Below are 25,151 nucleotides of genomic sequence, written 5' to 3'. Positions count from 1 at the left end.
TACTTTTGCGTCGACCCTGAACACGGATGGATACATCGGAGAGCACAACATGCGTCAGTTCAACCTCGCCTTTGCCCTCGGTGGGGACACAACCGGCGCAGGGCCGCGAGGTGGTCGAATCAGCGCTCTCAAGATTCAAAGCCACGCTGTCAGATAAGCAACTCAGCGAGTTTCGGAATACCACCTACGATGATGTAGAGCGTGAGATATTGCAGATTCAGTCCAAGCAAGAGGTAAATAAGAATATGGTCCATCTCGCCCGGCTGCAGATTGTTTTCGAGGTGCTTCCGCGATTCGAGAACGCCATCGAGGTGCTTTTCAATACTGCAGACCTTGTTGCCTTTACATGGGGCCCTATCAAGTTTCTGCTTTCGGTACGCAAGTTTAGCCCTTACCTTCCCCGTTTCTTCTTTCATGTTGGTACTTTCTGCGTGGAATTGCAGTACCACTACTATTTGAGCCACCGCTCTCTGAATGATGAGCTAATGTGAACCAGGAGGCTAGCAAATTCATATACTCTTTCGAGTGTCTATTGGATGCATATCAACAGATCGGTGAACAGCTCCCGTTCATTCACGAGTACGGATCCATGTTCAATAATACGCCGTTGATGATACAAACTCTCGGGCTGATATATGTGAACCTCCTTGAATTCCATCAGTGGGCAATTCGTATCTTTTCGAGAAAGTGTAAGAGCTCCTTGATGAGAAGGGCAAGGGCAATTATATTGACGACAGATTATACAGTCTGGAAACAGCGCTTCCATCCTCTGTGGACGAAGTTCGGCACAGAGACGGATAGAATAGTAAGGAGTCTCCGTGCATATAGAGACCAGATCGAAACCCAGGCTGGTCTAAGCCGAATCCAACGTTTCGAGGAAGAGCTTGGTGATGCAAAGAGCAAACTCGGAGGGCAAGCATCACATGAACAGTTGATATACGAAGCCTCGTTGTTGCAGCATCAGCCTCCAGCTTGGAAATGGGACCACGAAGGATACTGCGCAGTGCGGAAGGAATTCCCCTCCACATGTCGATGGATTTTGAAGCATGAGTATCTGGTGGATTGGCTCAGCGCCAGTACTCCTATGACCCCAATCCTTTGGATAAATGGCATTCCTGGAGCTGGTAGGTTGCCTGTTTCTTCAAAACGTTTGCGCTTTAACTCACGATCGACTAGGTAAAACAATTCTTGCGTCTGCTATAATCGATGAATGCAGATCCCGTGATTCGTCTGTGGCAAGTTACTTCTACTGTCACTGTGGCCAAGAAGCGGAGGCTGTTACTGTTCTGGCAGGCCTCCTCATCCAGCTCATAAGGCATCTTCCGGATACATCCAGCAATGAGCCCGTTCTCTCTTCCATTACCATGATCAAACGCCTCTGGAAGGCGATCGCATTCAAGTTACCGAAGCAATACATCGTCGTTGATGGTCTTGACGAGTGTGAGCCGGGACAACGGAAGGTGATCGTAGAGTGTCTTTGGGAGCTGATTAATCACTGCTGCACCGATGAGCCTGGACGAGTCCGTGTTCTGTTCGTGAGTCGGGACTATGCCGATATCAGACGAACTTTACATTCGGCTCCCAGACCGACTTTTCCGCCGAGAGAAATTTCCATTTCACCAGCAGACAACGAGGCCGACATCCGCACATACACGAAACAATGGATCGACAAGATAGCGCGTAAATATGCTCCATTAATAGAGGACACGGTGGAGTATCTCACAAATCTAGCTGTTGCAAGAGCTCAAGGTATGTTCAACCGAATCATCTTGCCTACTCAAGGAATCTGACTCTCGAAACTCTGTAGGGATGTTTCTGTATGTCGAGCTAGTCCTGGATGACCTCGAACTACATCCCAGTCAACAAGATCTTCTTGATCGGATCCAGCTCGACGAATCTCCCCACGGATTGGCACAGGTGTAAGTCAGCTGCATGATCTTATAAAAACCTCTTCGGCGCCGTATAACCAGACGGTACGCATTTTTGCTTGGAATAGCGTTATCTTATTAAATATCGTGGCAGCTCTAAGACTTACTGACATGCGGGTAGATACGAAAGGGACCACATACGGATCAAGGATTCATGCGATTCCACTCAGTGGGAAATCGCCAGAAAAGTTCTGGGTTGGATGACCTGTGCCAAAAGACAATGGACATGGAGGGAAATTGGATGCGCCTTGTCCATGGATGTCGACACAGAAACGATCCACGACGCATTGCGAGATTGCAGAAAGCTTATCTACGACATCTCCCCCTTGACTCGATCTATTGGTGACCGGATGGGTTTGGTTCACAGCTCCGTAGCATGGTGAGGTCGGGTACTCGGAGGACTTTAAAAGTTCGCTAACGGTTGTCAGGTACCTCTCGCAGTATACGAACGTGATACATATACCCACGGTAGAGTGTGAGCTCTCAATTCTCTGCCTGCGTTATCTTACCTGGCCCTGCTTTAAACTTGATGGAAACATCAGCGATAATACTCTGAAGCAGTTCGCACTAGAGGGCCATCTTGCCTTTCAAGATTACGCCGTCGCCAACTGGTACAGGCATTTGAACGCCTTCGTCGTGGCCGGAAAAGGAAGCCTCGACGTGCAACCCGGCCTTCTGAATCAACTTTCCGTTGCGCTGGATGGTTTCATATCACGATATCGAAAAGAACCCTGGGCCGCAATTCCCGAATGTCAAGAAAGCTGCAAGGTTTTCGCAAACCACCCCCTCCATGATGCCTTAGTTGTAGTTCTTAGCCACATCTATCTTTTTCAAAGGGGCTCCAGCCGCGGCCACGCAATCAGCATTCCGGACCTTGCCACGGCGCTAGATCGTAATCGGCGAGTACTCGAACAGCTGCCGCGGACCCTGCCACCCGAAGAACTTGCCAAATTCCGTCAATCCTACGACGACGAGAGGAGCTTCAAATGCTCTTGCATTACATGCTTCTACTTCTCTGAGGGCTTTAAGGATGAGGAGGCACGCAAGAGGCATGAACTTCACTGCCCCGGACTTACCGCAGGAGACACCTCTGGACGTTTGGAAACTCCCTCTGAAGCAGAACTTGTCGTAACCACGGACCTACACGAAGCGGAATCACTCCGACTAGGTCCAACAGGTTATGGTCCGCAGATTGCACCAGGGAAATCCAACTGGAACGAATCTTTCGGTGCAAGAGTCGAAATGGCCATGAATTTCGCCTTCTCTGACTCGGGGTACGCCTCTGCACCACAAGATGCATGTCGAATCCGTCAAAGCCAAGAGGCGGTTCACGATAGCCCGATGACGGAAAATGCTAAAGATGACCCTGCAGAGGTTGGTTCTGGGGGCGGCATTGATAACGGTGTCGGGCCTGATATTTGCAAGAGCATTTATTCAGATGCGACAACTGCTACAATATCGACCAAAGAACGTTATATTGCTGAATTAGTCGATGATTTGGCAGACAACATCTTGGTCGGCCGAGCCCGTGACGACGTTTCTGTGGACCAAATATGCGTTATTCTGCCTCGACTCCTGAAGGCATTTGCGAGGAGCGTCGGATACTTGGGAGAGTCTCAAAATGCGAGAGCTGTGATGGTATTTGTGAGCAAGCATAGAGAGTAAGCCTATACGTCCCTTGCGTAAGTTCTTTGGGCGGTCCGCTAATCTTCTTTTTCGAGATAGAATCATTGCTACTCGGCTAAGAGAGCACTTTGAAGTTCAGGATATGAGAAGCCAAGTACGGGATCCGCCTTCCAATGAGAAAGTTACACTATGGATGCTCGGAGAAGATCCCCCAGAAGAACCGGGTGATCATATTCCCCAGGCAGCCGCTCCTATAGCCGTGGAAGATCTGGAAGACACATATGAAGTCATTAAAGAACCCCGAGGTCCTGGAATCGAAGTAAATGGGTCCCGGTCACCCCAGGAGACATTCTTTGGCGTCAAAGATTTCGACGAACAGGATTCGAACGAGGAGGATGAGCCAGTGAAACTCCCATCATATCGAGGCTGTGTGGCAGGAAGCTCCGCATATCAATGGCTCCTATCACGAATACGCCGGAACATCGCGGTTTCATGGCCATATCCGAACATCATGCGGAGCATTGAGGATGAGATTCTGATGCAGTTGTCACGCAGTAATGCTGCCAGAACGCTCAGTCGAAGTGAAGGGCCCAACATATGTGTTGTTGAATTTTCTGTCAACTGGCGTCCTCTAGAATTTCTTCGGGAACAGGAATACCAAGAGAGACCTGAAGAAGCGATTGGAAAGGTGATTACCCTGACCGGCACGGCAACCGATGCACAGGCATTGACTACGGAACAATACATCCAACAAACTTGGCCGCTGACTGGAATTGGCGTCCTTGAAGCGCTGAGAGGTGCTCTTCGCCAGGCTGGGGGCATGTTTGTATCCAAACAATGTAAGTCATTGAATTTATGGTGAACTATGCATTCCATGCTAAGCCTTTCATTAGACAATCTGCAGAATGGTACCACTGTCCAAGCCAGTCTGACAGAATCTGCGGTCTGTCTCACTGCTCTTGGGACGCTAGACGCGGTTGCCGAGATTGGGGAGCAGCTTGCTTGGATGGGGGCCGCTCTACGTTCCGCACCAGATGATTTGGGAGTGGCTTATTGCTCTCCATATATCCGTGTGGACGTTGGAATCCCTGCCGATGGCCAAACCGTTGCGAAGTGCTATATTGAGTCTACGTTCGCGAGACACCAAGATGTGGAACCTATCCTACCTAACGGCCGGTGCTGGCATGCTCTATTCCGCAATCCGGTCATTGTCAAAGGCTTCCCTGTGCTAGCCAAACCGGAAGGAGACACTGGGATTGAAATGCCTCTCAACATTGTGGCGGGCTTATTGGGCGCACGTCGCATTGACCAATTCGCCGGCAACATCTTCATCAAGAGCTTCTGTGCTATGCTATGTGTCACTCGGCTTGTTGCGGATATGGTCGTTTGGCATTTCCTCTTCAATGATGATGGAGAGCACATTTCATACACAGACCCTCGCATCCAAGTGACTACGGAACCATGGTCCACAAGGATCGGAATCCATTCCCTACAATCAGCGCGCCACGTTGTTGGTTGGTGTTCGAAAGTATCCTGCCTTACAGGTAAGACTACCGTTGCTCTTCAATGCGATCTGCTAATATGTGCAAAGGGTCGCCCACAGCCAATTACTCGATAAACTGGTCTCAGCTACAGAGAACGCACCAAGGATGTGCCTTCGAGAAGGTCACAATTTCTGGGGGCCAGTTCATTACCGCGGGCGCTTCATTCCTAGTTGGGAAGAAGGACAATCCTGTCTTTATCAGAGCAAGGGACGACTACTTATCCCAGTTGAGATGGATTTCGAAGAAGTTCGTCATACTGTATGATGTGGCGGATCGGAGGGCGTGGATGGTCGATGGCGTCAGCGCGCTCCTTCACCTTGTCCGCGCATCTCTTAGGAATAACCAGGACGACGACTTCGCTGATCTGTTCCTGTCCGATGCCAAGGACTTAGTCGAGGCAGGTTCAGATCGCATCGGGAAGGCCGCAGCTATTTCCGTCCTAACCAACAACCAAAACTGGAGCATTAGGTTACACCAAAGGCCTGAGGACAGCTTCGAGGAGGAGACAACCAAACAAGGGGAAGATACCGAGAGAATAACGAAGAAGACGACGACCTTCTACTGCTTTAAGGATCGAGTGGACCACATCTACCACGTCCTGGAGCAAATGATCGCGTACCAGTCGCAAGTAGACTCCCAAGACGGTATTGGGTTCAAAGTCAAGGCCAGCTCAAGAAGGCAGTTGGAAGGCTTCGATTTCATGGACGTTGCTTCAGACGAGGATCCTTTGTGGCCCCGTGTTGTGACCCTAGCATCTACAGGAGCCGGCTGGGTCGACTTCGCCAGAGCTATGCACGCCGTCACTCTCTTCGGTCGCGGTTTCGGTGATCTTTTATCCCCGTCGAGTGAAATCCAAATCTGTGCCCATTGGAAGACGGTGCCCAGAGGTCTTGATTACCTCACTGTCTGCGTCTCAGACTTGAAAGAGATCTTGAAGAAGAGAGGCGATACCCTCAGCAATCCTTGGAGACTTATTGACGATATCCGCTGGCACAACCCCGAGACGATATTCGGGCCATGCAAACGCTCGAAGAAGCCGAAGATCTCGAAGTGCTGCGACAGAGTTCAGGTTTTGCTTCCGTCCAGCTTTCCAAGTCTTTGGGCGAGACAGTATAGGAGCCCGTCGCGACTGGAAGATTCGGGCGCTGTTATCTTTGGCCATAACCGAAAATTGCCTCTGAGGTGGGGAGATAGCGGTGACCCAGAAGAAGAGGCCGGGCCTTCAGCATCAAATGACACCCCCGCCGCGTCCCCTCCTGATAGCGGTATTGGCTCCAGTGTCGGCTCAACACCGTCAAATGGGGGCAGGAGCCAGCCCCCTACAGCGTCCCCAACCACAGATGAGGTCTCGCGAAGGAAAACAGGTGGATGGCTCTTTCGGTCGGGCAGGCGCAAGAAGCAAAAGACCGAGGCCAGCGCTTCTAAGGATGGAACTATTCGAAGCTTTGATGAGAGCTGACCTGCTTGAGCGCGATAGACAAGACTCTACATGTTTGATGCCTAGATACCTTCATAGTTCCAGGCACACATCCGACGACACAGCCCCTATCTTCTATTTCTGCGCTCAGTCCACCATAACCAGATTTCCCGCCCACGCAATTCCCGCCCTCACCACTCAAACCTAAATCCTCATCCGTCAACTACAAATAAGGCATCGTAGGCTGGTTTGAGCGCGCTGGCGAGACTGGCGATCAGTGATGCGTTGGGTGATCGCAGGACGAACCAGGGGTTGCGACATGTGCGGCCGTCGCAGGATTTTATGACGGGGTGAATAGGGTTGAGGCGATCGATTACCCGTGAAGTGGAGTGTGGGAAGGGAGTGATGCGCGCGAGGATATGGATTTCCCAGAGGTCGGCCTGGGGTTTGGGTTTAGTATGAGTGGAACTGGTGGGATAATGCGGGAGAATAGGGCATGTCAATTAGTGATGTTCTGGGATACCATATAGCTCGACTTCGTTGCTGCAGCAGTGGATGTACAGCCACTTATTCCCCTCACTCACCACCCTGAGCGTCTTATTCGAATTGTTCGTTAAGAGCATAGAACTTCAATAACCTTATCGGCGAGTTTGGAGTATTCTGAGACCACAGACGATGAGTGGGATATTGGTGTCCATGATGTAGGGCAGGGTTTTGCGCCCGGGTCGGCAATGGGCGCTGATGTGCTATCCGGTATCCGTGGTATAAATCACCGGAAACCGCATCAACACTGCACTACAACTACGAGATATCACAAGCTCTTGAGCTCACCATAGGTACTACCAAGAGCATCGCTCTTCTAGCATGGCGAGAACGTCCTCGACAATCTCGTCGACACCATGGAGGCGGCCTCAGTGCAGATTGTGAGCTGCTTGAATTCATGAATCATTCATGGGCGGCATCTCCTTCAGCCACACGCTCTTTTGCCGCTGAATCTGAATCTCGTCTGGTGGATTATACTCTTCTCTGTCTTTCTAAATACCGTGCTTGGCGATCAGCTAATATCAGGGTAACAGCCCGTCCCTAGATTTTATGCTGGAACCATATGAATACATTTACCGAGCTTGAGCAAAATGTGGCAGGAGCTACAAATTCTTGGGCGGGTTTTTGACGGTAGTGGATATTGTAGCGTACTGACGACTGTACCGAGGTTCGCACCGGCAACTGCTTTGTCCTTCACCCTCGAAGATGGCTATCTATCCATTCTTGTTCCATCAGCGAATAGAGTCCTTACTCCTCCCCAGCACCTAAACATTCTTTCATCAGAACCAGATACGTCCTCTCCGCAGGATCCCCTTGCCCCGAACATTCCCCGGTCTCACTCTTCGCGGCTGCCTTTCCTAGCTCAACCTCCCTCCGCAGAAGCAAGCGACCCTTCATGCAGAGCCCCCATTCCACAATTCCCTTCTCCTCAACAAGCAAGTCCTTCTCTTCGTTCAAATCCGGAAGAGATCTTAGATGTGGAGGAAGCTTCGGTCCCAGAGCACCCAACCCATCCGGCGCAATGCAAACCTCTCGAACTTGCGTGTTAACTGCATCGCCCTTCGGCGCAAGGAAATCCTTCAACCCCAACTCTTGGGCATGGTAGACGTAGTCATGTGCGACGAAATCCCGAACATGCAATCCCGCCTTCACAACCCCCCTTTTTCTCTTCAAATCTCCATCCATCGCGCCAATCAGCACCTCCACCATGCTCGCCGCAATCGCCCCTACTGTCTTCTTCCTCTTGCTCCTCTTCCACGCAGTCGGCTCCCACACAATCCGCACATCGTACCGCACCACCTTCCCCAACCATGGCCATTTTTTGACCAGGTTCTTCAAATGCGCCTGTATTTTCTGGTCCCAGTGCTCCTGAACGAAGGCGTTTGCGTCGCCTTTGAAGAGCACCGCGATACGCAGTTCGATGGCGTTTGTTAATAGCCAAGAGAGATATTCTTCGGCTTCTGAGAAGTTGGCTTCATTGAGGGCGAGGAGCGCGGTGTTGCCGTGGTGGACGGGGACGATGACGACTTTGGTTTGCTTGGAGTCGTAGACTTTCTGCTTGAAGGGGAGGCCGGTATTTGTTGCGGGATTGGCTTCGGAGATCGTGTGAGCGAAAACGAGGTTGCGAAGTTCAGGTGGGAGGGCGGGAAGGAGTTGATGGGGCTCCATTGTGGAGGAGGCTATGAGGATTGCAAGGGGTATTAGATGTGGTATATTGAGCTGCTCTGCGTTGCTGAGGTTGAACGAGCTTCGAATATTGAGATGTGAGGAGGAAGAGTTTCGTTGCAGTTGAGCGAGAAGGTAATCGTCCATTATGCTGAAGGTTGGGTGACCACAAGCGAGCGATGACAATGCTATTGTGTGAGCTTCACAATAGCAAATGAATAGCCAATCACGTGATGGCTCCTCCTGCAGTGCATGAATTGTCCGAATTGCGCAAATCGCCTTGAAGGTATTTAGCCTCGTCTTTACACACGTGAAAGGATCAAAGTACCTTGCGGGAAATATAACTTCTCAAAAAACTGAATATTCCCACCAGAAAATTTTAAGGTTTGCCGTACGCACGGTGGTTCTTCGGAAACGGGTCGGCACGATGCATCTCGAACCAGAGTTGCGAAAGTGCGCTTGGATATTCTAGGCTGCGTGATGCTATTCTCGCATCTTCTCGCGAAGTACTAATCTGGTAAACCTGCGGTCCTTAGGTGGATGCGGGAGCGAGAGGCTTCTGTACCTACTAGGATTCTGCCCTGCAGAACAGGGCTGCACGTATGTTCACGCCATGGCGTATAATGTGTCGAGGGACTCCACGATGGCTAAAGCAAAGTTGGATCCGCGCGAAAACTTGCCGTTTGTGGGCTGGGAGTTAGACGGTCATGGTGGCGGAGATAGAGTCTTGGAAGCTGGAAACGAGGTAGTAGACAGGATTTAGAGATATCGATAATATAGTGGTAAAAGCTCTGGAGGCAGGGCAGAGGACGACACGCGAGAATGTTATACCCCCGTTGGCGTTCGTTGAGTCATCTGCCTCTGACATGTAACGGACCTGCGCCACAATCCTCTGCAACAACGCCCTTCTCTAGCGGCCAGAGAGGGAATAAAACCGAGCATCAGGCCTGCAACAGCCATCCACTAGGCAGAAAGGATTGGAATCATTCGGGAGAACATGCTGAACGATGACTAGAAGGTGGGCCGGCAGTGGCGAGAGGAATGATCGAGGTTCACTGGCGGTCTGTGCGGCTCATTCGTGATTGGCTGGACACCGCAACGACAACCAAGAGCAAAGCTCGGGGAAAACACACGTACAGAGGATGGGCTAGCAAATGGTAGCGAACCTAAGTGGTATGCTCAACGAGTTTGAAGGCTGGTGGGCTGCAATGCTGCTTTCCACACCTCGGAAAGGGTAAAGAGTTCTGGAAGTGGTAAGCCTTGTTTTTGGATCCATCCTTATCACGGCAATTATAACGAGGCACTACAAGGAGCGAGTGGGTCACCGCGTTCAGAGAGCGTGTCATTGCTCAAGTCCGAGCATAGGGAGGAAGGTTACAAGAATCATAAGCATATACACGAACAACCGTTTTTAGGATCCTGAAATGCCTCTGCACCCTAAACGCCTCCAGATGCCAGACCAAACACCAACCCGCGGATTCATACGGCATTCGCAGCAGCCTTCGCTTTTTCTATACGCCGCCTCTTCCGCCTCAGATTTTCGGCTTCGGTATCCCGCTTGTTGGATCCGTATTCAATCCGCTTGAGCAGCTTTCGCTTCTTGTTTGAAAGCATCATTTTCTGCCTTTCCCTCTCCTCTTCCTCTTCACGCCGCTTCTTTACAGCCTTCTTGCGCAAGGCAGCATTCTTGGACTTCGTCGTCTGAGCCTCTGGTTCGATGGCCATGCCTGTAGCTTCCGCTTCCAGCTCGCGTTGATGCCGTATTCGGGCTGCCTCACCCTCTGATACGTCGGACTCGGCGTCGGATTCGAAGCCTTCCCACTCATCGGCACCGGCATCGGCATCGCTTTCGGAGTCTTCTTCCTCATCTGCCGAGCTTACCACGTCCATGCCTTCTCCGGCTTCAACGGAGCTATCTCGGTCTACGATCGCAGCCATATCGTCTCCACTCTCAATCGAAGACGCGTCCTTCGCATCTGATGCTGCCTCTTCGTCCTCTTCGTCCTCCTCGACCTCCTCGAGAGCCTCTACCTCTGGCTCCTGAAGCTGCAAAGGAAGGTTCGGATCGTATTCTCCTTTCTTAGGCTTCACCCAAGGACTAAGGTGCGGGGGCAGCTCAGCGCCAGGGGCATAGATATCCGGACGCAGCAATTTGCCCTGATTGATACAATCCCAAACCCACTGCGGCTGTACGTAGGTCCGCCCGGGCATGGTTGATCGTGGCCATTGCGCCTTGAAGGCAGCCGCGCCACCGTTTGTTGTCTCGGGAACGGCCATGGCCTCTGCATCGGAAAGAGCGGGTCGATCGACGATTTGGTGAGTTATTGATGGGTCGGATTCGTTCGTTGTGTATGCGCCATCACCAAGACTGGCATCCCACCCAACGCGCTTGCAACCGAAGGCTGGCAATATGAACTCAAGCGGAGCTTTTGGTGCCTCCCTAGATATATAGAAGACCATTCCTGCAAACAGTGAGGCAGCCTCTGCACCTGTGACCTGCGGTTGAGGCAGAATGTCTGCATCCGGAGCCGTCGTCTCGAACTTGTCGATGCCCTCGGTGTTCTCCTCCTCGTCGCCGTCAACTGGAGCAAGGGCTTCTGTCTCGGATTCTGCCTCTTCGGTGCCTGGAAGAGTTGCAATCTTGTCCGCTATTGCTTGGGCTTCTGGGTTCACAACGACTGGTTTGTCGCCATTGGTGGTATTCCCATTCGTAGAAACACCTTTGCCCTCTAATTGGAAAGCACCTAGCTCGCCGCCTTGTTCATCGACTTTCGCATTGAATTTGGGAGGGTACACAAGCCCAATTGACGTGTATAGGCGGTAATTGACGAATCCGAGCAGCGTGGTGTAGAATTCAACGAATGTACCCATTATACGGAAGTCGATATCCCCGCCTGTTCTCTGCACAAATCGATACGGTACCAGCCAAAGTATATCCTGCCCTTGTATCGTTGCTTGGTAGTATATACCTTTTATCGACAGGAACGACTTGCGGAGGGAATGGGAGACGATGACGTAGTGCTCGAACTCGTGGCATAACCGCTGGCAAAGGCTGATCGTTTTCGCTGGCACATGTTGGCTAGACGGGAGGCTGGCGAAGAGGAAAAGCATCGAGAGGGCATCGTCCAGGTCGCGTAAAGCGTCGATAAAGGTCGGATATCGCTCCTTGACAAGATGATCGAGCTTGATCTTAGGAATGAGATTCTTTTCCAATCGCGCAGCATCTCCAGCTTCTCCCCGACCGAGTGCTCGAGCAATCTTTTTCGCTACGGCTTTATGTTCGCGAAACTTTGCGAGGAGGGGCTCATGAAGCAGGTACTGGACGTCTTTGGTATAGTAGAATGTGGTCGCGGCAGTTGATCCCTTCGAGACCTTCTTCTTCTTGCGAGGCTCACGCGGATAGATACCCTTGAAGATACATAGCCGTCGGAAGTCTGGGAGTGAAATCTGAAGCTTCTTAACTGCGCGCGACCGGGTGATGTAATTTTTGGCCGCGCCAGAGATCCCTGAAGGCATTCAGCGTGCGTTATACAGATCGAAGGCGCATTTTTTACCTTTCTTCTTGATTCGGCCCATTGTCTGCTGCTACTCAAAGTCGACGGCACTGCCTAAGATTTCGAATGTAGCTGCGGGACGAAAAAAGTTCTCGGTCTTGAGGTCGGCCCGAGAATTAGGCGTAACGTTTTCCCGAGAGCGGCCTTGGCAAGGGTCCACCGCGGCAAGTACACCTCTATGTTGACACAGCGTCACAATCGAGCATGGATCGAATATTGCGGTAGTTCCTCAGGATGCCGCTCGACCAGCAAAAGGCACTCCTCTTTGGATCTGCTGCGGCAGTGAGGTTGCTTTTGTTCACTGCATTCCCGTCATTACCGAACCGCCTCGCTGGCCGCGTTGAGGTCTCCACGCCTGTAACGAGCTTCAAGAGACGTGAGTGGCTCACCCCAAGCATTATTGAGGAGATATACTCACTGAATTCATACAGTCCAAGAAGGCCTCTTCCTCTATACGCACAATGTCTCGCCGTACGACGGAGGCGTGTACCACCAGGCACCCCTCCTTCTCCCGCTATTCTCACTCCTGCCGAATCCGTCATACTACCCTTTCGCGACGAGTGTGCTCTTCACCATGGTGGACTTGTTGAGCGCTCTTGCTCTGGCTCAAATTGCAGAGAGCGGGCAGTCAGTTGTGACTCGGCTGTTCAAATCTTCGCGGAAAGACTTGCGTTGGAGCAGTGTGGCCATTGCGGCAGGGTACGTCTACCTGGACCACCTAGGAGCCTCAAGCTAATTGCCAGAAGCTTTTTGTTCAACCCTTTCACGGTCGCGACATGCATTGCTCGCTCCACGTCGGCCTTGACGAACCTCTTCATCCTCACAGCCATGGCGAAAGCGTCGCAGGGAGCTAGCTTTACCTTCGTGCTCGCTCTGTCCTTCGCATCGTACCTGGCCATGCACCCGCTCCTTCTCTTTCCGCCGCTCCTGGTTCTCCTATACGACGCCCGTGCCTCGAAAACGAAGTCTGCTCCTAGCCCCTTCCTATTCTCGGTGGTACATACACTCGGTCTGGCTGCAGCAGTCTGTGCGTTGCTCTTCGTGTCGGCGCTTCTTACGGGATCGTGGGACTTCCTAGCGGCGACATACGGCGTGCGACTTCTTCTACCTGACCTCACACCCAATGTGGGCCTGTGGTGGTACTTTTTTACCGAGATGTTCGACTCCTTTAGGGAGTTCTTCTTGGGCGTCTTCTGGCTTCACGTTGCATCCTACATGCCAGGTCTCACAATTCGGCTTCGCAAGCAGCCCTTATTTGTTGCTACCACATTGACAGGCATCTTCGCTATTTTCACGCCATACCCTAGCATCGCTGATGCAACTTTGTACCTTTCACTGGTGCCCCTTTTCAGGCATCTGTTCCCATGTAAGTGCCTCCCCAAGTCTTCCCAAATGTCCATCGATTGACATTAACCAGTAATGCGGTACACGTTTCTGGCTTCAGCGAGCATCCTCTACGCATCGTTTCTCGGTCCTGCCTTCTACCATCTGTGGATCTACGCCGGCTCTGGGAATGCCAATTTCTTCTATGCCATTACGTTGGTTTGGAGCTTGGGCTTGTCGATCATTGTTGGAGACTCGCTGTATGCGGCATTAAGGGATGAGCTGGATGTCGAGAGACCTGAATTGCGGGGCGAAGAGGTGAAACGCATATAGAAATGATCAAACTGATGAACAGGCATGACAAGTACAAAAAGCCCACTTACACCCTGTCTTCCAGCCGTCCTTTCCATCAAGCTCAGTACCCACTTGTCAGCCTGTGGATGAGCTCTTGAAGTAATCTAGGACCGCGTGTACAGAGCTGCTAACCTCTAATGAGTTCCGTAACACAGCAGACGCCACAGGGGCCGGAGCCGTCAACACGTGACAGCGCGACATGCCCAATGCGACAGATCACCACTTCGGGTCGAAATGAGCAGACGGGCTTGTCGTACGACATTCCTGGCCGAATCAGCACACCGCTTGCCTTATCTCTTCATTACAGTGCCACAATTGTACTCAAAATAGTAAAAATTAAGCTTTTTGTATTCGCTTTCACCTCCACTGCTACGACTCCTCACCGCAACACAAAGCCGCCTAAAAAATGTTCTTTCACTTCATATTAGTGCGGACTTTCGCCCGCGCTAGTTGGGTACAAATACAGCCTTCCTCACTGCTTTCGAGTCTCTTGCTCCAACCCTTCTACTCCACACATCAGCAACGCAACGACGCCTAGCAGCTCGCTTTGCAACACCAGTCTAGCCGCCTTTCAAGCTCCATCTGCAAACACGCTATCCACCGTCACCATGGCCAAAGACGACCAGTCTGTCAGCTTCTCCTCGCGTGAGATGGAGGTCCTCGCTCTGGCGTGGCAGTGCATGGAGACCGAACCGAAAGTACGTCCTTACCGCACGTCACATACCGTGACTGGTGAAATGCCCTCTGAAGGGCTTCCAGACTTCCGTTTCCACATGACCAAAATGGCTTTCACTAACAGCCTCTAGATCAACATCGAGAAGCTCGCCGGCCTAGCCGGGTACACCAAGGGCAGCGCGGGCGTCATCATGGGAAACATAAAGCGGAAGCTCAAGGTCCACGCCGCTTCTATCCAGGGCAATGACAACGGCGCCACCGTTACTCCGGCCGGCACGCCCAAGAAACCGACTGCCCCCAAGACTCCAAAGTCAAGCGCCAAGAAGCGCAACGCTGCCGGTCCCAACAATGAGGAGCCCCCCACGAAGAAGAGCAAGAAGGCAGGAGGCAACAAGGCCCGCGCTGAGTCCGACGACGAGGATGGAGAGTTCACCAACGTGCGTATTAAGAAGGAGGAAGCTGGCGAGCTCGTCAGGGACCTAACTGACTACCTCGGTGAAGAAAGGCATGGAGCGTACGAGGAGCGCGATGGCGATGTCATCTGAAGTCTTCTCTGTCCTGCGTCCTTTTGGAAGGACTTCTTCAGGGACTATGCTTTGGGGAATGGGAAATTGGATCTGCTTCATCGGGTTTGAAGGCCATTGGGCTGACTTTTGCGCGGTCTGAATGCGTGGGCTGGATGGCGGGAGTTGCTTTCAGACTGGAGATCGGCGTTCATAGGGAGAATTGGATCCTATTCGCCTTCTCGATGATATTGCTGCATGATTATGCCTCCATTGTGTTGGTGTCCATCTCCTGCACCAAAGCCTTCGGAAGGTTTTCACACTATCTGTAACCACGCTTGACTAAGCCCGCGTAGGAACATCGCGCGATGCTATGAGCATCACTCGGCCGGCGGATGTTATACGAACACGTTGAAGGGCTTCACGCTGAGCTTTGCACAGCCGAATACAGATGCTATGAGAATCGGCGTGAGACAGACACAAACGATGCTTTTCGCTAGCTAGCAGCATATGATTACAGCGGTGCTTGATACACCAGATCGAAGTCCAAGTACGCCCTACCAATCCATATCCTTGCCAAAATTCCAGAATTAGTAATGCCTCCCGATACATATACCGGCCGTAGACTCCAAAATGTCGGACCAAAGAAATGAGTAGCACTATTACACCTTCTTTTCTCACATCCTTGGTCTCACAACGCGGCGATAGCTTCGCGAAGCACATCAAGCGCCCTCTCTCCCACACCCTCAAGGCCCTCCCGTAGAGCCCAGGCAACATCACTCTGCATACCGAGCGGAATATACACACCACCCTCCTCTTTCTTGACCTCCATTCGCTCGCCCAAGCGCGAGGTATGCTCCCATTCGCGGGCAGCCACCTCCGCATTCTCGATAACTTTGCTCGGAATCCCGCACATGGCGGCACAGTGCATACCGAAACTGCCCTCAGCAACACCCTCTTCCAACTTGTACAGGAATGTGATGGACTTCGATTCATCGTCGACGTGAATACGCATGCGCTTATTCGCGACTTCAGGATGCGCTTCGAATTCTTTGGCAAGGGAGCGGTAGTGCGTAGCGAAGAAGCCGACGCATCCTACACGTGAGCTAATGTCATGGAGGACGGCTTGGGCAACAGCGACGCCATCGTACGAGGAGGTACCGCGACCCAGCTCGTCGAGAATGACGAGGGAGCGGGGAGTAGCTTCGGAGAGGATCTTTTGTGTTTCCGAAAGCTCGACGAAGAAGGTAGATTGCGACGCGAAGATATTGTCATTCGCTCCTAGACGGGACATAATTCGATCGACCGGAGTGAGTGTGGCAGATGTACATGGGATATAACAGCCGACCTGAGCCATGATGACCGCTATACACGTCTATCAAGGGGTTAGCATTGTCTATGAGTGTATAAAGTGATGCAACTCACCATTCGAAGGATGGTTGATTTACCGGCCGCGTTGGCACCAGTAAGGAGATCAATGCTCGGAGAATCGCCACCGAGCTTGATATCGTTGGGGATGAAATCATCGACAGTGTTCAGCATGCACGGATGACGGAGCTCTTCGAACTTCACAACAGTGCGTTTGGCCTCCGAGAAAACCGGACGACAGCTCGGTTCACCAAGGGAAGCGGATGCCTTCGCAAGACTGATCAGGCAGTCGAGCTGAGCGATGATCTTGACGGCGGCGAGCCAGGTAGCATAGTCCTCGTCGAATCGGGCGCAGAAGCGGCTTGCTACGTCGCGTACGATCTGACCATGGGTTTCTTGCGCTTCTTGCAGGGTTCGAACAAGCTTGCGAAGCTCAGGCGTGTAATATCTGGTGACCTTGGCCGTAGCAGACATCTGGTCCCAATTCGACGGGACTTTGATCTTCTTTGGCACTTCCAGCTGGTAAATCTCCTTGCCATTGTCTTGAAAGCGGATTGCCGAAGAGTTCAGCTCCTTGCGAGCCTTCTTCAATAGTTGATCTAGATTGGCCATGCAAGCGTCGATTTCTTGCTGGCTGCTGTCGAAGTCTTCTTCGACACCGGGCGCGGGAACAAGAATGCCCTCAGACTTGGCGACATCGCGATCAAACGCTGTCTTCCATTTTTCTAGAGCGCCGGCAAGGTCAGGCATGGCTGAGATGAGCTGCCCAATGACGCCTTCGCCTTCACCGAATTGCTTCAGCAGCCCAACAGTGTATTCGATCTGCTCGAAGCCTTCAAGGACCTTCAAGAAGTCCTGCGCCTTACAACGGCCAGCGTGAACTCGGGAGATCAACCGCTCAAGATCGGGTAACTTGCTGAGAGATGATGTGAAGTTGTCGGTGATGCTGGAGTCCGCATTTAATGCTTCAACGGCATCAAGGCGCGCATTGATCTTCCTCGCATCGGCCAATGGGTGGCAAACCCACTGTCTAAGGAGTCGCTTTCCGAAGGGAGTGATGCATCGATTTAGTAAAGCAAAGAGGGTCCCGTCGCTTGACCCGTCAAAGCTGTTTGCAAATATTTCCAGATTGATCAAGCTTTGTCCATCAAGGACTAAGCTGGTCGCCTTTCGGATAGGATCGTACCAGGCAAAGTTGCCAAGGGTGACAAGCTCGCGCTCAATCTTGAGCATCCTTAAGTATTGTAAAAGAGCACCAAAGGACGACATAGCTAGCTCATGGTCGCGAGCCTCGCGAAGGACTGGAGGCCAGGCTTCGATATTATCTTCCGTAGGGGATTCGAAGTAGCTGGAGGCTTCTACTTCTCTTATGGTTATGTCAGCTGGCCAGAACTCCTTCGTAGGCTTGAGAGAATTCCAGATAGTTGTCGGCCCCGTGTTGTTCTTCAATATCCGCAGAGCCTTCGCCGAAACGCAAGACTTCTCCAGGAGCAGCTCGCCAGGCCGCATTTGCGCAATCAGGGTCTCGAATTTCGTCATATCGATGTCGTCGGTAAACTCGCACAAATGAAACTGTGCCGTCGCGGTATCGACGAAGGCCACACCAAATGCGGGCAGGTTATCGCGATCGATCTCTTTGATGGCCATACAATAGGTCGACATGTCGTCCTGAAGCATACCAATATCGACGAGCGTACCGGAGGTGAGCACAGCGGCCAGTTCCCGTCGGATGACTTTGTCTTCTTTGCCCTTCTTTGCGCTCTTCTTGTCGCCACGCTCGCGCATCTCCTTAGCGAGAGCAGACTCCATTTGATCCACTCGAGCCACTTTGTAGCCCTTTGCGACGAACTGGCTGGCCCACTGATCTAGTGAAGCCTCAGGTACGCCTACCATACTCATGTTGACGCGGTCGGTAAGTTTGAGGTCGAAGAGCTGATGGCCGATGACGGCATCCTTCTCATATAGCTCGTAGAATTTCCCCTTCTTGAAGAAGACGATGCTATCCCAGAACTTCGACTTGATCTCCCAGTATTGCTTCTCGAAAGGCGAGAATTTGTTCCATTGGAGGGGTGGTATGTATAGGGTCCGCGGGTCGTACTCTGGGTGATCGGGAGGATGGCGGTCGGTATCGAGAACATTTGCTAGCCAAGGGTATCTCTGCTCAGGCTCACTAGCTGACGGACGTTCTTTGCCCTTCTTTGCGTTTGTCTTAGCTACCTGCATGGCAGGCCGTGGATTGAGGGGAGCGAGGTTCTCTGGGTCGTACGTCCATTGCTGGGCGGTTGATGTGCCAGTCATAGCGATATCTTCGTCGTCGTCATCATCCTCGGCCTTGACAGGTCTAGGGGGAGAGGATGCTGGAGTAGCTTTCTTGCTTGACTTGTTCGATTGCTGCCGCTTCCTCTTCTGAGGAAGCACCGCATCCTCATCGGAGTCATCCGGGACGATGAAATCGTCCATATCTGGACTGTGATCAGCACTCATTCATCCTCGCATTCCAAGCTGCCGAGTATGGTTTCCCACTTACCATCATCGACCATAGCCTGCTGAGTTGCCTCATCTAAGCCGAACTCGTCCTCTGAGTCCTCCAGAGCGACCCTTCTCCTCTTTATAGCTCGGCCTTTCCTAGCATTGTTGGCAATTGGCTGGAAGACTTCGTCATCTTCATCGTCCGACTCGGCGTAGTTAACGGACTTTCTAGCCTAGAAGGCGCCGTTAGCAATCAAGATCAAGCCTCGAAAGTGCAGGACAACATACCTTTCGCGAGGGACTACTAAAAGTGACACCTGCAACCTCTGACAAGACACGATTAGCTTCCGCGTCTGAAGGTGTGACAGGTGAAGGCAGACCATTCTCCTTGTTCTTTCCTGATCCGGCGTCCTGCCCCTGCCGAATAGGACTCGAGGGTTCGGGAGCGTCGCCACTGGGTTGAGGTGTGAGAGCAGCGGGACCCGATCGATCGAATTTCTTCGATAGTGCGGATGTAAGTGTCTTCTTGGCGGGTGTAGAAGCAGACGGAGCTGGGCCGGGCGAATTCGTGGACTTCTTCTGGAAGAATCCCAGAATTGACTTCTGAGTCTTCGTGGATTGGGAGCCGGAAGGAGGCTGCTTTTTCTGAGACGACGAACGAGGAGTCGACATCTCGTTCCCTTCTATCCCGCGAGCCATATTCGCGGAGGTGGGGAGGCAATTGGAGGAAAAGGACGAGAAGAGAGTGTGAGCGAGACGATTTCTGGGAGAGACGCGAAGACGACGCGAACCGCGATAAAGCGGTGGTCCGAGCGCTGATTGATCACGTAACCGACGCTAGGTCTCGTTCGTGACGTACTCCTGAGACATCCTTCGCGCTCCTACCTCAGATAGTACGACGCGCCTAACAGTCACTCCAGAGGCCTTCGCGGGCACGTATTTTACTATGCATAGTTAGCCATACAGGCAATCTTGATTGCGTATCTTACATCAATGTATTCCATACCTCTCACTTCCGGGTGCATGCGCGAAGATGACTGCACGTAACGCTGCAAACACTCTTTTAGGCTTCCGCGCGTTGAGCGACCTGTTTCGTTGTGATATCAGACGGATAGCGGGAGCTTCAATGAGTGAAAGCGGCAATAGCTTCGTTTGACTCGCGTCGAAACCCTTGAGTCCTCACCAATCCCCACCAATTCCTTCAATTTTTTTACCTCAGTCTTTAGCCTCTCACCTGCTCTTCGTACACTCATAACACCCCTAACGTCTCCTCGCCGTACCCACTCTACTCGCCGGCCTTCTCCATTCTCAGCACCCACTCAACCTTATCTACCAACGCGATGCCTTCCCGACGCCCATTGCCTGAACACAAACCCGACCAGAGCTACACCCCTTCCCACCGCAGCTTCTGCCTCCCGGCTTCCTCGCTCTCCCCATCCTCCGAACTCACCAGCACCATCAACCTCGCCGTTACCGCCATGAACGATCTCACCGATGCAAGCATCAAGGCCTGGGAGCTCGTCCAGCCCGCCTTCGCCGCCAGCCGACAACTGTGCGAGTCTGAGATCCCCTTCAGGAAGACTATTCGCGATCTGGCGGGCCGCGCAATTCCGAAGGCAGATGCTTTTGAGCGCCTTCAAATCGAGGCTGAGTTCAATGAGCAGCTAAGGTTGAGGGAGAAGGAGGTATTTCGCGTGGGAAGGATGCTGGATGGTGTGGTTGAGGCGTTTAGGGAGGTAGATGGGATGAGGCAGGCATGTGAGAAGCAGGCGAAGCATCTTGAACATTGCTTTGCGCTGGCGAAAACCGCCGGACTGTCGGATCATCAGGATCTGGGCGGATATTTGGTCCTGCGGATCGGGCTCGGAGGCGATGCGCCCCTCCCGCAGCCGCGGTTTCAATATGGGCTTTCTGAGGGCGTTTATGGTATGACGGTAGCGGTCAGTATATCTCTTGCGTGGGCACCAGAGATGAGGAAGCTGACCAGATCCAGAACGCCAGGAAACTGAAGCAAGAGATCGAGCGGCGGATGGCGATCGTGCGAGCGCACTATATCCGCTCTCTGGAGGATGTGCCTGCGATGCGCAGCATATACACGGATTTACATGACGGATCAACGCAGGACACTCCCCTGCTGAGAGAGTTTATCCGCACGGGGGATTCGAAGATCCTCGATACCATTTACGACAAGCTGAAGGAAGAGATAGCGAAGAAGGAGGCTACAGGCAAGGGGGTCAAAGACATGGTGAAGCCTGCTCATGAGTACTTCATGGAAAGGAAGTAAATGATTGACCTGATGAACAGCTCGAAATCTTATAGCTCCTATGCGAGGAAGATTTGTCCCTCTTGACATGCACATGCACACTAAAAATACAATAGAGCCCTATTTCCCCATCCGCTCATGTTTTCCCTTCGAGGCCCTTCAAGCGCCGGGTGAAACCAAGTCCACCTTGTCCACTAGTATCCAAATGGATACGTCTCGCTCCTCGAATTTGGTTCGTCCGGTTGCTCGATCTCAAAAGGCTTCACCGCGCTTGTCCTCTCAAACCAGACATACGCATCGAACTGCCTTGACAAGATCGACTCGACATAATGGCTCCACCGCTCCGTCTTGGGTCGATAGATCACGCCAATGAATCGCTCCAGCTTCTCCTGCTCCAGCGCCTGCCTTACCTCTTTTTTCTGGTATCCGCTCCGCATGTCCAGCAGAAAAGATGGAACACCCGTGTCGTGCATGACACGCTCCCAACTATCCTTTCGAGAAGGGTTGACGGTCATGACTTGCATGGGCTCGTCCCAAGCATCCGCAGCAGCGACCTCACCATCGTGTGTTCCCATGCCAATGATGGCGACCTCGCCCGGGTTGGAGAAGTTCTCGCGGCAGAGCTGGCCTAGGTTGAGTTCATCCCTGGTGGAACCCATACCTGTAGCTCGCGCATCGCCTAGGTGAGAGCTGTGCGCCCAGACGACTGCCTTTCCGCCCTTGACCTTCAAGAGCCTCTTGAGCGTTTCGAACATATGCGTGTCTCGCAGATTCCAAGACGAATCGTCGGACCAGTACATGCTCCGATAGTATCTCTCCGAATCACGGACAAGCCGGGCGTTCATCTCCGCATCGAGGAAGTTCTCTCCGTTCTGGACTTTGGTGGAGAGTTCGATACGCTTCTCGAGGAGCTCCTTGAGCATCTTGACGACACCAGACTCACAAGGCGCGTAGCCCTTGTGCATGGCTGCTCGTCCATACATCGCTGGATCCTTGACCCACGGCTGCAGACAGCCATATCGTCTCCTCGCGTCTTGCGCCAGCTCCGGGTCCACCTTCTCCAGATACTGGATCACAGCCTTGATACTCTCACCCATACTGTATAGGTCTAGCCCGCAGAGTGCTGCTCGCTTCTCCAAAGGTATTCCATCATTATGGGCGCGCAGCCAGTCAACGAAGCCTTGCATCTCTTCGTTGCGCCACATCCACTCGGGGAAGTGTTTGAAAACCGGTATCGGCGTCTTGCCCTTCGAGCTAGGGTGTTGGCGTACATAGTCGTCGATTACGCGGCAGTCTGGCCAATCGCCCTCGATCGCGACGATGTTGAAGTCGTGTTGCTCGATGAGTCGCTTGGTGATGGCTGCTCGGGCGCGGTAAAATTCTGAGGTTCCATGGCTAGCCCAAGTGTCAGTTCAGCAACCAAATGAGAGAATCGACGGAGTCGTACCTAGCGTCGCCAATGAGCACCACTCTTGAATTGGCGAATATATCGAAGAATGAGCCGAACGACTTGCTCTCGATCTCCGGTAGCGGCTTGCAAGCGCTCTTGACGACTTCCGACAGTGATTGCACCATTCTGGATCGTCTGAGGAACATGTGCCGTGGACTGTAAGAGTAACGCTACAAGATTGATCTTTAATGCGACTTCTCCTCGGTTTCGCCATAATTATGTTGTAGTTTGTGACTTCCGTGGACTGATCGTACGAGTGACGTCACCCTCGGAACATATGAACAAAGAGGAATCCGTGGTATGCTAAATTGGGCAATTGAGCCGAACATCTTCAGGTCTATCACATAGAAGGTGCGAAGCAGTATGAGAAGTTCGCTTGAAGGTAACCTGGAATAACGCGAAGGACTTCAGGATGGGCATTGTAGACGGAACGAGCCGCAACAAGAGACAGTTGCATATGTCCGCTTCTTTCTTCATTACCATTCATATATACAGTTTTCCTTCCCAACTCCCCTGCATCCTCTTACAAGGTATAACGGAAAAGGGCGCCAGTGCCATTCTCAATGCCCTCATGGCCAGCAGCTCGGTCAGCCTTCTTGTTCAACTTCTGCAGCCAGAATCGCAGCGTAAGGGAAGCGACAGCGCAGCACACCAACGCGACAGTTAGAACGATGCACCCCATGCGGTAGAGCCTAAAATCCGCGATTAGCGCGACTTCGATACTCTCGCGCCAGGAGGGTGAAACTTACGGAGCATTCCAGGAAGGATACAGATACGCGGTACTAATATTCGTCGCATTCGAAACCGCAGTCGCCAGAGCAAGCGCAACAGCCCTCTTAGCCTTCGGTCGCGAAATGGTCGCGGAGACCCACGAAAGAATGACCTGGAATGCCGAGAAAGATCCCATGGCCTGCAGGAACATGGCGAAGTAGCGGGCGCCGGTGTTGTGTGTCGACATGGAGATGATCTGACCACAGGCGGAAATAACGCAGGCAGTGACGATATTGAAGCAGTGTTGCCCAGTGCGTCCGGAATGCCACGAGTTGGCCAAACTGAAGAGAAAAGCCATGATGTAGGGTGGTGCGGTTAGGAGGAGCGTCTCGACTCGGGGGTAGCCAAGCGTTTGGACGATGGACGGGAAGAAGTAGGTGAAACTCATTGAGACGACTGCGGCAGTTTGGATGAAGACCAGGAGATAGACCTTGGGGTCAGTCACAGCTTGTCGCAGTCCAACAAAGACCGACTCGTTGACCTCATCTTCCTCGCTGTCGACCTCGCGACTGAGGCGCCATCTTGCTAGAGCGCTTTCTTCTGCGGAGAGCCATGCCGTGTTCGAGGGATAGTTCGGAAGGAGAATGTAGCCCAGGAAGGCTAAGATGACCGTGAGCGCGCCTTCGAGAATGAAGATCCATCTCCACGAGGGATATCCGCCAGCGCCCTCCATTCCATCGACAATCCCGGCAGCGATCAGCCCTCCGAAGGCAGACGAGAGGGTGTATCCGGAGTAGAAAGTAGCGATTCTGGACGGGAGTTCAGACCGTCGGTACCAGCAAGAAAGAAAGAAGATGCAGCCAGGGAAGTATGGGGCCTCTGTCACACCCACAAGGAACCTCAACGCGACCAATCCGCTGTAGTTTTGCACGAATCCGGTCGAACCTGAGACGATGCCCCAGACGATCACAACTGTCGGCAGATACACCCTTGGCTTAGAGATCGAGAGCAGCATGTTTGACGGTACCATCATGGAGATGTAACCAGCCCAAAGCACCATGACAGCCGTCTGATACTGCACATCGGTGATACCCAGCGACTTCTCAAGCCCACCCAGGCGTGCGTTGGCGATGGCATTGCGGTCGAGGATGTTGAGCAGGAACAGGATGATTAGGATAGGGAGGGATCGAACGTCGATTTTGCGGACGAGCTTCTTTTCAAGCGCGGCGAGTTCGTCGCGGGTGTAATGGCGCAAGATTTCGGGGATATCCGTGGAGGGGCTGGATGTTTCGATTTGCTCGAGCGAGACTTTGGAGATGGAGGTTTTGTCCTCGGCCATGGTAAATGGTCGGACTTCTCAACGGACCGAAAGATAGAAGGGTCTAAGACGAGGACGCTGGCCAACACCACGGTGTTGATGATGCCCCACAAACACCCTGGGCAGGAAGTCTTTATACACCATCTGCATGATTCGAGCTTGATTTACTAGCCTCGTGGTTGCTATCCACACCGTCCAATCTCAATTGCGGGGAAACCTTAAGCGGCGAATAGTGTGGAGTCGTACATGACTGGGGAAACCGCCGATCGAACGGTTCTGATCATGCAGAATTTGATGTCGGCGCTGGCAGCGAGGTATCGGCGTCATCGCCGTGGTGGCCGGGAATGCTGGGGATCCCGACCCCGCTATCGGCCAAAGGGCCGGGCGGAACAGCGGTTCGGAAATAGATTGCGGAAACGTTCCGACATGGGATGAGATCG

General features: G+C 52.5%; 10 protein-coding genes across 10 annotated transcripts; 5 read left to right on the top strand and 5 right to left on the bottom strand.

The window, feature by feature from the left end:
- Window positions 1–26: 26 nt before the first annotated feature.
- Window positions 27–3,046, top strand: BU26DRAFT_475772 (uncharacterized protein; the record flags this gene model as incomplete). Its single annotated transcript, XM_033825549.1, has 7 exons — window positions 27–374; window positions 497–689; window positions 747–1,124; window positions 1,177–1,749; window positions 1,808–1,919; window positions 2,146–2,299; window positions 2,370–3,046. Coding segments are annotated over 7 exons (2,433 nt in total), but the record flags the coding sequence as incomplete, so codon positions are not given.
- Window positions 3,047–3,113: 67 nt separating this feature from the next.
- Window positions 3,114–7,024, top strand: BU26DRAFT_547144 (uncharacterized protein). The gene is made up of 4 exons (XM_033831872.1): window positions 3,114–3,589; window positions 3,654–4,393; window positions 4,448–5,098; window positions 5,146–7,024. The coding sequence occupies exons 1-4, from the start codon at window positions 3,171–3,173 to the stop codon at window positions 6,555–6,557; spliced, it is 3,222 nt and encodes a 1,073-aa protein (XP_033690096.1). The 5' UTR covers window positions 3,114–3,170; the 3' UTR covers window positions 6,558–7,024.
- A 500-nt stretch (window positions 7,025–7,524) lies between these two features.
- On the bottom strand, window positions 7,525–9,326 carry BU26DRAFT_448327 (uncharacterized protein). Its single transcript, XM_033824680.1, has 2 exons — window positions 9,052–9,326; window positions 7,525–9,002 (listed from the first exon to the last, which is right to left on the bottom strand). The coding sequence occupies exon 2, from the start codon at window positions 8,868–8,870 to the stop codon at window positions 7,806–7,808; it is 1,065 nt and encodes a 354-aa protein (XP_033690095.1). The 5' UTR covers window positions 8,871–9,002; window positions 9,052–9,326; the 3' UTR covers window positions 7,525–7,805.
- Window positions 9,327–10,067: 741 nt separating this feature from the next.
- BU26DRAFT_475767 (uncharacterized protein) lies at window positions 10,068–12,332 on the bottom strand. The gene is made up of 2 exons (XM_033825548.1): window positions 12,278–12,332; window positions 10,068–12,229 (listed from the first exon to the last, which is right to left on the bottom strand). The coding sequence occupies exons 1-2, from the start codon at window positions 12,297–12,299 to the stop codon at window positions 10,203–10,205; spliced, it is 2,049 nt and encodes a 682-aa protein (XP_033690094.1). The 5' UTR covers window positions 12,300–12,332; the 3' UTR covers window positions 10,068–10,202.
- A 132-nt stretch (window positions 12,333–12,464) lies between these two features.
- On the top strand, window positions 12,465–14,102 carry BU26DRAFT_600669 (PIG-U-domain-containing protein). The gene is made up of 4 exons (XM_033835189.1): window positions 12,465–12,653; window positions 12,709–12,976; window positions 13,024–13,643; window positions 13,695–14,102. The coding sequence occupies exons 1-4, from the start codon at window positions 12,512–12,514 to the stop codon at window positions 13,931–13,933; spliced, it is 1,269 nt and encodes a 422-aa protein (XP_033690093.1). The 5' UTR covers window positions 12,465–12,511; the 3' UTR covers window positions 13,934–14,102.
- Window positions 14,103–14,471: 369 nt separating this feature from the next.
- Window positions 14,472–15,205, top strand: BU26DRAFT_600668 (uncharacterized protein). Its single transcript, XM_033835188.1, has 2 exons — window positions 14,472–14,652; window positions 14,761–15,205. The coding sequence occupies exons 1-2, from the start codon at window positions 14,563–14,565 to the stop codon at window positions 15,172–15,174; spliced, it is 504 nt and encodes a 167-aa protein (XP_033690092.1). The 5' UTR covers window positions 14,472–14,562; the 3' UTR covers window positions 15,175–15,205.
- A 399-nt stretch (window positions 15,206–15,604) lies between these two features.
- Window positions 15,605–19,721, bottom strand: BU26DRAFT_475763 (DNA mismatch repair protein Msh6). The gene is made up of 5 exons (XM_033825547.1): window positions 19,350–19,721; window positions 19,258–19,295; window positions 19,028–19,202; window positions 16,558–18,962; window positions 15,605–16,507 (listed from the first exon to the last, which is right to left on the bottom strand). Exons 1-5 carry the CDS (start codon window positions 19,666–19,668, stop codon window positions 15,824–15,826), a joined length of 3,621 nt encoding a protein of 1,206 aa, XP_033690091.1. The 5' UTR covers window positions 19,669–19,721; the 3' UTR covers window positions 15,605–15,823.
- Window positions 19,722–19,854: 133 nt separating this feature from the next.
- BU26DRAFT_514883 (uncharacterized protein) lies at window positions 19,855–21,367 on the top strand. The gene is made up of 2 exons (XM_033827937.1): window positions 19,855–20,909; window positions 20,963–21,367. Exons 1-2 carry the CDS (start codon window positions 20,310–20,312, stop codon window positions 21,251–21,253), a joined length of 891 nt encoding a protein of 296 aa, XP_033690090.1. The 5' UTR covers window positions 19,855–20,309; the 3' UTR covers window positions 21,254–21,367.
- Window positions 21,258–22,886, bottom strand: BU26DRAFT_514882 (putative erythromycin esterase). Its single transcript, XM_033827936.1, has 2 exons — window positions 22,680–22,886; window positions 21,258–22,627 (listed from the first exon to the last, which is right to left on the bottom strand). Exons 1-2 carry the CDS (start codon window positions 22,805–22,807, stop codon window positions 21,427–21,429), a joined length of 1,329 nt encoding a protein of 442 aa, XP_033690089.1. The 5' UTR covers window positions 22,808–22,886; the 3' UTR covers window positions 21,258–21,426.
- Window positions 22,887–23,115: 229 nt separating this feature from the next.
- Window positions 23,116–25,007, bottom strand: BU26DRAFT_475756 (retrograde regulation protein 2). The gene is made up of 2 exons (XM_033825546.1): window positions 23,432–25,007; window positions 23,116–23,374 (listed from the first exon to the last, which is right to left on the bottom strand). The coding sequence occupies exons 1-2, from the start codon at window positions 24,730–24,732 to the stop codon at window positions 23,206–23,208; spliced, it is 1,470 nt and encodes a 489-aa protein (XP_033690088.1). The 5' UTR covers window positions 24,733–25,007; the 3' UTR covers window positions 23,116–23,205.
- Between the last annotated feature and the right edge of the window lie 144 nt (window positions 25,008–25,151).

This window comes from Trematosphaeria pertusa, assembly GCF_010094035.1.
Source record: "Trematosphaeria pertusa strain CBS 122368 unplaced genomic scaffold BU26scaffold_2, whole genome shotgun sequence".
In the NCBI taxonomy this organism is placed as follows: Eukaryota; Fungi; Ascomycota; class Dothideomycetes; order Pleosporales; family Trematosphaeriaceae; genus Trematosphaeria; species Trematosphaeria pertusa.
The sequence above is the reverse complement of the archived record's forward strand: the minus strand, read 5'-3'. Positions and strand labels throughout refer to the sequence as shown.

Bases quoted from the DNA above. Each gene is read 5' to 3' on its own strand.
- BU26DRAFT_547144 (XM_033831872.1), top strand. From the start codon at position 3,171: ATGGCCATGAATTTCGCCTTCTCTGACTCGGGGTACGCCTCTGCACCA. The intron at 4,394-4,447 runs GTAAGTCATTGA...GCCTTTCATTAG, and splicing joins CATGTTTGTATCCAAACAAT to ACAATCTGCAGAATGGTACC. The intron at 5,099-5,145 runs GTAAGACTACCG...ATATGTGCAAAG, and splicing joins GAAAGTATCCTGCCTTACAG to GGTCGCCCACAGCCAATTAC.
- BU26DRAFT_448327 (XM_033824680.1), bottom strand. From the start codon at position 8,870: ATGGACGATTACCTTCTCGCTCAACTGCAACGAAACTCTTCCTCCTCA.
- BU26DRAFT_475767 (XM_033825548.1), bottom strand. From the start codon at position 12,299: ATGGGCCGAATCAAGAAGAAAG. The intron at 12,230-12,277 runs GTAAAAAATGCG...GAATGCCTTCAG, and splicing joins GGGCCGAATCAAGAAGAAAG to GGATCTCTGGCGCGGCCAAA.
- BU26DRAFT_600669 (XM_033835189.1), top strand. From the start codon at position 12,512: ATGCCGCTCGACCAGCAAAAGGCACTCCTCTTTGGATCTGCTGCGGCA. The intron at 12,654-12,708 runs GTGAGTGGCTCA...GAATTCATACAG, and splicing joins TGTAACGAGCTTCAAGAGAC to TCCAAGAAGGCCTCTTCCTC. The intron at 12,977-13,023 runs GTACGTCTACCT...AATTGCCAGAAG, and splicing joins AGTGTGGCCATTGCGGCAGG to CTTTTTGTTCAACCCTTTCA.
- BU26DRAFT_600668 (XM_033835188.1), top strand. From the start codon at position 14,563: ATGGCCAAAGACGACCAGTCTGTCAGCTTCTCCTCGCGTGAGATGGAG. The intron at 14,653-14,760 runs GTACGTCCTTAC...AACAGCCTCTAG, and splicing joins GCATGGAGACCGAACCGAAA to ATCAACATCGAGAAGCTCGC.
- BU26DRAFT_475763 (XM_033825547.1), bottom strand. From the start codon at position 19,668: ATGGCTCGCGGGATAGAAGGGAACGAGATGTCGACTCCTCGTTCGTCG. The intron at 19,203-19,257 runs GTATGTTGTCCT...GGCGCCTTCTAG, and splicing joins TTAGTAGTCCCTCGCGAAAG to GCTAGAAAGTCCGTTAACTA. The intron at 16,508-16,557 runs GTGAGTTGCATC...ACCCCTTGATAG, and splicing joins AATCAACCATCCTTCGAATG to ACGTGTATAGCGGTCATCAT.
- BU26DRAFT_514883 (XM_033827937.1), top strand. From the start codon at position 20,310: ATGCCTTCCCGACGCCCATTGCCTGAACACAAACCCGACCAGAGCTAC. The intron at 20,910-20,962 runs GTCAGTATATCT...GACCAGATCCAG, and splicing joins TTTATGGTATGACGGTAGCG to AACGCCAGGAAACTGAAGCA.
- BU26DRAFT_514882 (XM_033827936.1), bottom strand. From the start codon at position 22,807: ATGGTGCAATCACTGTCGGAAGTCGTCAAGAGCGCTTGCAAGCCGCTA. The intron at 22,628-22,679 runs GTACGACTCCGT...CACTTGGGCTAG, and splicing joins GTGCTCATTGGCGACGCTAG to CCATGGAACCTCAGAATTTT.
- BU26DRAFT_475756 (XM_033825546.1), bottom strand. From the start codon at position 24,732: ATGGCCGAGGACAAAACCTCCATCTCCAAAGTCTCGCTCGAGCAAATC. The intron at 23,375-23,431 runs GTAAGTTTCACC...CGCGGATTTTAG, and splicing joins TATCCTTCCTGGAATGCTCC to GCTCTACCGCATGGGGTGCA.